The sequence below is a fragment of the Piliocolobus tephrosceles genome, chromosome 15 (genome assembly GCF_002776525.5).
Source record: "Piliocolobus tephrosceles isolate RC106 chromosome 15, ASM277652v3, whole genome shotgun sequence".
NCBI classification, from domain to species: Eukaryota; Metazoa; Chordata; class Mammalia; order Primates; family Cercopithecidae; genus Piliocolobus; species Piliocolobus tephrosceles.
The window spans coordinates 86409828-86418290 of record NC_045448.1 but is presented as its reverse complement, the minus strand read 5'-3'; the positions used below and the strand labels follow the sequence as shown (position 1 = coordinate 86418290).

The window sequence follows — 8463 nt, the reverse complement described above, 5'->3', positions numbered from 1 at the left end:
CTCTCTCTGCTCTTCCAACATGACTGAGGCCCAGGCAGACCATTCTGCTTCCTGTTGACTTAAGGAACTTTTAGTTAAATTTCTAGATATTTACTCAATTCTTACGGAATATGACAAAGAGAGAGAGAGCATTCTTTTTTATTTTTTAAATTTAAAAACAGATATGGGGTCTCACTATGTTGTTCAGGCTCGTCTTGGACTTTTGGGCTCAAGCAGTCCACCCGCCTCAGCCTCCCAAAGTCTTGGAATCACAGGCGTAAACCACTGCACTCGGCCAAGAGGGCATTCTTAATATGCAGCAAAACAATAAAAAGAAAAGAAAAGAAAGAGAGAGAGAGAAAGAAAGAAGAAAGAGAGAGAAAGAAAGAAAGAAAGAAAGAAAGAAAGAAAGAAAGAAAGAAAGAAAGGACTCTTCTCTATGTATATCATACTTCAAACACTGTTGCCCCCAAAATGGCAACATCCTCTTCACAGATGTCCCCGTCTCCCAGAGCCCAGCCCTCTCCCCTCCACCTTGGCTCTTTATTCTGCACTCAGTCACAGTCTCTTTAGCTGTCCAGTTTCTGCCCCCAAGAGAGCCCAGGAGGTAACCAAGTGCACAGGAAACCCGGGTGAGGCTGGGTGTGGGGGAGAGTGGCGCAAACACAGTGTGACATGGTTTCTTTCCCCCTTTCTAATCTCCACCAGGGCCTTCTTATCTGGTATGTACACTTGCTATTCCTCCTCTGAAACATCCTGGCCCCTTTCCTCCCTCCTCCTGCAGGCCCTAGCTTAGGTGACCCTTCCTCAGCAGCAGGGGTCCCAGACCAGGGCAGTCCCCTACCCCACTCTCTGAGCTACCACCATAATTAAACCTACAGGTTTATTTCACAGCTAGACTATAAACTCCCACACCTGACTACACGCTATGTAAATGGGCAGCCACTGTTTCTGCCAAGTTCACGGCCAAATTCCAAATGCCGGGCCCACAGCCTGGCACACAGCAGGCTCTCAATCAATATTTGTTGTAGCTGCTATTCAAATCTTACTCATTCTTTACAGGTTGCGCAAAGCCTGCCTCTCTGCAAACATCTTTGGTCTCTCCTCTCTGAAAGGCCCCTGTCTTGCCCATTTCCTGTCCATATGTCATCAACTACCAGGCCTAGACTGAGGCACAATCCCCCGAGGTCCCAGCTGTGTTTATCTCCTGAAAACCCTTTTCCCCAGTGCAGATGGATCACCAAGGACTCCCTCACACTCACCTTCTCTGGTTCTCTGGATACCTCTGGCCCACCTTCCCCACCCCACTGGGTCCTTTCCTCTATTTGCCTCCCTTAGCGGGAGCGGCCAGGGTCTGTTCCTCCCCTACCCTCTCCCTCCTCCACCAAATGTAACATGGCCCTGCTTAGGCTTCCTTCTTCAGCACAGAGCCCGGGAGCCAAGCTTCTCCTGTTCTCAACCACTCTTCTACCCTCCCCTTTACGGGAGACTGGACCTGGTGTCTCCCCGACATCTCTAACCCCACCTCCTTCCTTGATGGTCCTGGAGGGTCCTGAGATCACCCCCCCTCCCTTTTACTAACAGAAAAGCCGAGGCCAAAGAAGAATGGATGTTGGCCAAGGCCATATGATGTACACGGAGCCAAAGCCACAGTCCCCTCACCCTCTCCCGGGCCACTGTGGGGACCTGAGCAGTCATTCCACGGGAGAGGGCGACCCCTAGTGGTGAGGAGGGGCATGGCAGCCTGTCGCTCATTTCCTGGGCCCGGAGGCTGACGGTGGAAGAGGCCAGGACTGGAGGACCACCCACTCAGGCTTTAGTCATCAGGAAGGTAAATAAAGGCAAGGCCCGTGGAGCGAAAGAACCCAACTTTTGCTGGGCTTTGCCCTTCCTTAGCCACATTCCCTGTAATGACCTAACAATACTGCTCTGTGACTTTAACTGTACCCTGCTGATTTGCTGATTGGATCTTCAGGGAGCAGGAATGGGAATTAAATGACTTTTGGCACACTGCGTGTCCCAAGGGTCATTACTGACTTGGGGGTCTGGTGCTAAGCCTTGGAATGCAGAAGCTCACATTCTGATAATAAGATTTCTAATAATAAGAGAATGGGCTCAGGCCAGGCACGGTGGCTCATGCCTGTAATCCCAGCACTTTGGGAGGCTGAGGTGGGCTGGTCACCTGAGGTCAGGAGTTCGAGACCAGCCTGGCCAACATGGTGAAACCCCATCTCTACTAAAAATACAAAATTTAGCCAGGCGTGGTGGTGTGCATCTGTAATCCCATAATCTCAGCTATTTGGGAGGCTGAGGCAGGAGAACCGCTTAAGCTAGGAAGCAGAGGTTGCAGTGGACCGAGATTGCTCCACTGCACTTCAGCCTGGGTGACAGAGCGAGACTCTGTCTCAAAAAAAAAAAAAAGAGAAAATGGACTCTTATTAAAGAGTCCAGGGACTTAGTCAATAGCTATCTCCAAGTTTCTATGGTACCTATCTCTCGTCTCTAGGGGCAGAAGGGCTACTCAACAAAAGGCTGATTGTTGTAACAGAAACACTCAGAAAACCGAACCTTTGAGAACTTCCCAAGCAGAAATGGGCATGCTGAGAGACCACTCGACCAGTTAATATGAACTCCACATCTGCTATCAAGAGAGTCTGGGCAATCTACTTTGAATATCCCTTCTGGAGCTGTTTCTAGGTTATTTAGAGATTAAATGAAGTATTTCTAGGAAGTAGGTCGCCTAGACCTAATCACACAAGAATGACATCTCACTGACACACAAGGTCATGGCGCTAAACCTTCATTGACTAGGTATGGTCCTCCTTCCTTGATGATCCAGGATGTAGCAGTATATGCCCAGATCAGGAAGTGTAAAAGCTGAAAATGGAGTTGGAGACAGAAAGTCCAGTGAGTTGCTGGCCACTGTGGTGTCACTGCTCCCGATACAGGTGTAACCTGAGTCTCCCACTTGGGAGCCAGAAATCAGCTGAGAAGAGGCCTCTGGAAACAGGCCGCCCTGGCCCAGGAGGGTGGATGAAGTAGGGCCTCAGCACAGCTCATCCCACCGAGCAGGCCGGACCCTGAGTTCCTGGCTTGCACTGAAGGGTCTGGGTAAGTCCCTTCGGTAGCGCCTCAGAAGCTCCTTGGGCAACCTGGGAAGTTAGGACAAGAGTTCTGACATTTGACCCTGAGGTGTGAGGAGAGTGCTTTGACAGAGAGCATGGTGAATGCGAGTGACCCGGTTATTACCTCTGGGCAGCCTCCTAACCTCACCTTGACTCTGCCATGCAAAATTGATGCCTGGGCGCAGGGCGCCGACGATGGTCAGATACCGCGGCCTGAACACCCTGGAACCTACATCCCTGACTTGGAGGATCCAGGCCTTGCGGGGCCTTCTCCATGAGTCCTGCAGGACACACAGGGACCCTAACGGACCTAGTCCAGTCTTAGGGTCTGGGCTGCTCCTCCCTCCAGGAATGGGAGTTTGCTGTAGGCGATGGAGGAAGGGTTCAGGAGGCCACTCTGCGTCCCTACCAGGCTGTGGGCCCAACCCCCCACCCACCATCTTCTTCTCCCACGGCCCCAACCTCGTAGGGAGGGCACGGCGGGGCTCAGGTTCGCAGAGAAGGAGGGCTCGGACCAGCGACTCCAGGGCAGAGCGGCGCGTGCAGGGGTGGGGAGCTGGGTTTGTGAGAAGAGAAGGCCATCTCCTCCCCAGCAGGAGAGCCTCCACCCAGCCACCGGAATCCCACCCTGCCGGGTGCAATCTTTGCGTCCGCATCAGCACCCAAGGCCCCGCCCCCACGGCCCGCTGCCTGCCGGGATTTGTAGTTTTTTAGGGGTAGGGCCAGAACGCGCTGGCGCGCGCGCGCGCGTGTGTGTGTGTGTGTGTGTGTGTGTGTGTGTGTGAGAGAGAGAGAGAGAGAGAGACTGTGTGTCCGGGGGGGGGGGGTCTGTTGTGCTCCCGTCGCGCGCGAGCGTGTGTGTGTGTGAGAGACTGTGTGTGTAAGTGTGTCCGGTCTGTTGTGGTGCTCCCGTCCCCGAAGGCTTTCCGGACCTGGGCTCAGCAAAGGCACCGCAGGCCGCAGCTTCCGAGACCCCGCCCCGAGGCCCACTGTCTGCTGGGATTTGTAGTTCGTAGGGTTCTAGGGCCCTGGCCGGGCGTGCAGCTCTCCTGAGTCCCTGGACAGTGGGCCCGGCGCAAGGCCCGCGACTCCGGCTGGGCTCCCAGTGGCACTTTCTGCCGATCCTGAGATGTACCCGCCACACCTGCGGGACTAACCTCTAGGTGGGCAAACTGAGGCACAAAGAGGGGCGCACTCTGGCCCGAGTCGGCCCTCTTGTGAGAATTTGGACTGGGAGACCCAGCCCAGGCCTGGCAGGCAAGGCTGGGCCAGGCAAGGGTACTGGGCGCTTTCAATGTAAGAGTGTGCAATCAGTAGTGTTTCACAATAATGAACAGGCCTGCCCAGGACTGGCTGTGCATATTAGCGCTGGTTACCACAGGCTTGACGGATCAAATTTTTATTTGGCACCACTACAGAGGGGAGCCCAGGGAGGGCGGAAGTCTCTTGTGACCAAGAAAACCTATGGTCCACCCTGGCCTTCAACTCTGCTTTAACGATAAAAATAAACCGAGTTTGGGAGGGGGTGAGGAGGAGGGGTGTTTTGTAAACTGTAAAGTCCAGAGTATGAGTGGGTGTTATTATCATCAGGATCAGACCTCAAAGCACTGGAGAAAAGGCCTGGGCCTTCAAGAGCCTCGCCTTAAAAGGGAGGGTATGGCTGGGCGCAGTGGCTCATGCCTGTAATCCTAGCATTTTGGGAGGCCGAGCCTCCCGGGTTCATGCCATTCTCCTGCCTCAGCCTCCCGAGTAGCTGGGACTACAGGCACCCACCACCTCACCCGGCTAGTTTTTTGTATTTTTTAGTAGAGACGGGGTTTCACCGGGTTAGCCAGGATGGTCTCCATCTCCTGACCTCGTGATCCGCCCGTCTCGGCCTCCCAAAGTGCTGGGATTACAGGCCTGAGCCACCGCGCCCAGCCATCTACTTTTTATAGATTTGGCTTTTGTGAACATTTCATATAAATGGAACCATATAGTATGTGGTCTTTTGTAACTGGCTTCTTTCACTTAGCAACGTGTTTTCAAAATTCATCTAGGTTGTAGCATCTGTCAGTACTCAGTACTGTTTCTGCAACTTTTTGTGAGTCTATAATTATTTTGAAATATATATTTTTAAGCAAGGTATCTAGAGCAAGAGCTGAGACCAGACGAGGTGGCTCAGGCCTATAATCGCAGCACTTTGGGAGGTTGAGGTCTCCTGAGGTCTCCTGGATCACTTGAGGTTAGGAGTTTAAGACCAGCCTGGCCAACATCGTGAAATCCCGTCTCTACTAAAAATACAAAAAATTACCCGGGTGTGGTGGCACATGCCTGTGATCCCAGCTGCTCGGAAGGCTGAGGCAGGAGAATTACTTGAACTCAGGAGGCTGAGTTTGCAGTGAGCCGAGATGGTGCCACTGCACTCCAGCCTGGGCGACAGAGCCGGAGTGTGTCTCAAATAAATAAATAAATAAATAAATAAAAGAGAGCTGAGCTAGCTCTTTGCTCTTTGCATGTGAAAGGACTCGCAGCTGGCGCCAGCATGCAGTGATAGTGGGGAGGGCATGGACTCCCACAACGTGGCTTCCCACCCATCCTCTACCGCTTACTAAGTGGGACCTAGAACAAGTGATTTTGACCTACTTTATCTCTGTTTCCTCATCTGTCAAAGGAGGATAATAAGAGGATCCATGTTAGAGAGTAAATGCGAGGATTAAATGAGAAAATCATATCGAGGATAGTACCTGGCATATAGTGGCAGCACTCAGTAGTGTTAGCTGTTATGGTGTTGAGTACCCAGTGTGACGCTGGCTGTACGGGGGTAAACCTGTCTTCTGGGGGGACTAGTCCCCCCATCCCAGGCACCTGGTGCCCTCCCTCCCCAGACCACTCATGCTCTACTGGACAGTCCCACTTTCCCAAGAAGTCACAAGGAATTCCAGCATGTCACTGTTCTGGTTGCCCCGGAGCACCTACCAGTGATTTAAGAAAAGGCAAAACCGAAGTTTTGGTTTTGAGCTTTATTCAGAAAATATGGCCACCCAGACCCCTGGCCATTCCCCAGGGCCTGTGAGGTGATCCAGAAAAATTCATTTGCAAATCAAATTTAATGGCTAGAAGCGTCCCGAATCAATGTCTTCAAAGGAATATTTGGGGCGGGTGAGGTGCCTCACACCTATAATCCCAACACTTTGGGAGGCCGAGGCAGGAAGATCACCTGAGATCAAGAGTTCGAGACCAGCCTGGCCAAAATGATGAAACCCCGTCTCTAGTAAAAATACAAAAATATTAGCCGGGCATAGTGGCGTGTGCCTGTAGTCCCAGCTAATTAGGAGGCTGAGGCAGGAGAATCACTTGAACTGGGGAGGGGAGCGTTGCAGTGAGCTGAGATTGTGCCATTGCACTCCAGCTTGGGCGATGAGAGTGAGACTTCGTCTCAAAAAAATAAAAAAAAAAAAAAAGAATATTTAGGGGAATTTTGATGCTGGAATTAAGCATTGCAAAAGATCCCTGTCAGTTCCCCGTGATGAGGAAATGCAACTGCTCAGCCTGAGCTGTGCCTCTGGGTTGGAATTAGAGGAGCCAGAAGGGACCCTTCGAGTCTAGTGCTTTCATTCACAGATGGGAAACTGAGGCCCAGAGAGGGCCACATGGCATGGTAGTTAGAAGACAGGTCAGGAACTTGCTGGGAAGAATCTTGCAATTTCAGAACTTCTCAGCACTGGAAATGAGTCCATACCCTGAGATTATGGACACAGAAGCAGAAAGCTGATTGTCCTGGACATCCCCAGACCTTGGCCAGAGCCCAAGCAGCCAAGCCTGGAAGCCAGTGTCCAATGCTTCTCTCTCCTGGTTTTCTTCAGCCAGATGTTCATCCTAGAAGTAGGAATTTATTAATAATGGTAATGGTACCTTGCATTGTTCAGGCCTTCATTCTTTTTGCAAATCCTCCTGGCTGGGCACAGTGGCTCACTCCTGTAATGCCAGCACGTTGGGAGGCCGAGGCAGAAGGATCACTTGAGCTCAGGAGTTCAAGGCTGCAGTGAGCTCTGATCATGCCACTGCACTCCAGAGCCTAGGTGACAGAGCGAGACCCTGTCTTAAAAAAAGAAAGAAAGAAAAAAGAAAAAAGCAGCCTCTCATTAAATCCTCACAACCTGCCAAGGTAAGAGGATGGGGGCTTCTGTTGTTGTTTCCCAGATAAGGAATCTGCAGCTAGGAAGTCTTTAGGGGTTATCCCAAGGCAACAGAATCTGGGCAGTATTAGAATGTGGGGGTTTGGCTGTCTGATCTGTTAATACATTCAGTAAAATTTTTTTTGAGTGCCTGTTACCTGCTGGGTGCTATGCAGGGTGCTGAGGTTGCAAGGATGACTTGATATGGTACCTGGCTAGAGGTGCTAACATTGTGGTGGAGGAGGCACCTGTGGTACACCATAAAACATGGTGCGGAGGGAACTTTCCTGTGTGATAGAAGTGTTTTATATCTTGGTAGGGATGTGGGTTACATAGGTGTTGCATCTGTCAAAACTCATTTAAATCTACACATGATTTGTGCATTTTACTATAAATTTGACCTAAACAAAACAAAACTGAATGCTCTGGGAGGACTACTGAACGACCTTGGAGAGACCCAGTTGTCTGGAAGCAGGCCGGGCTGCCCATGGATCCAAGTCCACTTTTGCTATCGGGTATGCCTGAGAAGTGTTCCATGGGGGTGTAGATGCAGGTGGCCTAGTGGCTTGATGTCCAGAATACCTGGGGAGCCTGAGGTGGGAGTTTCAGAGGAGGGATATTTAAGCTGAGTCTGCAGAGTGAGCAGAATTGGTCAAAGAAAGGCAGATAGTAGGCAGAGGGAGATGGTTTCTGTGCACTCCTTGCTGGAGTGTGCTTGTCTGAGGTCACCCACATAGCAAGATTGTTTCCTTACCCTAGGCCCCACCCGTGGGCTTCAGAAAAACTCTTTCTGGTTGGGATTTTTGAAGCTGCCTCCCAGAAAATGATCTTACCACTGTGTCACGAGGCCATGGCCTGACCCTCATGCTCTTTGTCAACTGACATCTCTCATGGGTTGGCTATGTCACATTCAGGAGCCAAAGCGGAAGTGTAGACCCTTTGCTGTCTAACACATTTCCAGAAGGCCAGGCCTCCTGGTGCAGACACTGCTTGGCCTGTTTTCCTCTGAATAAAGAAGAGAAGGATCGGGTGTTGCAGGTCAGATCAGCCTGAGTTAGAATCCTGGTTCAGCAGTTGGGTGCGGTAGCTCGTGCCTGTAATGCCAGCACTTTGGGAGGCCAAAGCGGGAGGATCGCTTGAGCCCAGGAGTTTGAGACCAGCCTGGGCAACAGAGTGAGACCCAGTCTCTCCAAAAAAAAAAC

At 51.4% G+C, this 8463-nt stretch overlaps 1 protein-coding gene and 1 long non-coding RNA gene across 2 annotated transcripts in view; one reads left to right on the top strand and one right to left on the bottom strand.

Moving 5' to 3' along the window:
* The first annotated feature begins 1599 nt into the window (after positions 1–1599).
* On the top strand, positions 1600–3605 carry LOC113220243. Its single transcript, XR_003307143.2, has 3 exons — positions 1600–1657; positions 2928–3090; positions 3239–3605. It is a non-coding gene; the product is annotated as an uncharacterized LOC113220243 (long non-coding RNA).
* Positions 3606–8160: 4555 nt separating this feature from the next.
* The window catches only part of ELMOD3 (ELMO domain containing 3), a 32829-nt gene continuing 32526 nt past the window's right edge, over positions 8161–8463 (bottom strand). Inside the window, 1 exon segment of the mRNA XM_031934223.1 lies at positions 8161–8266. Coding sequence (XP_031790083.1) covers positions 8161–8266 — 106 coding nt within the window.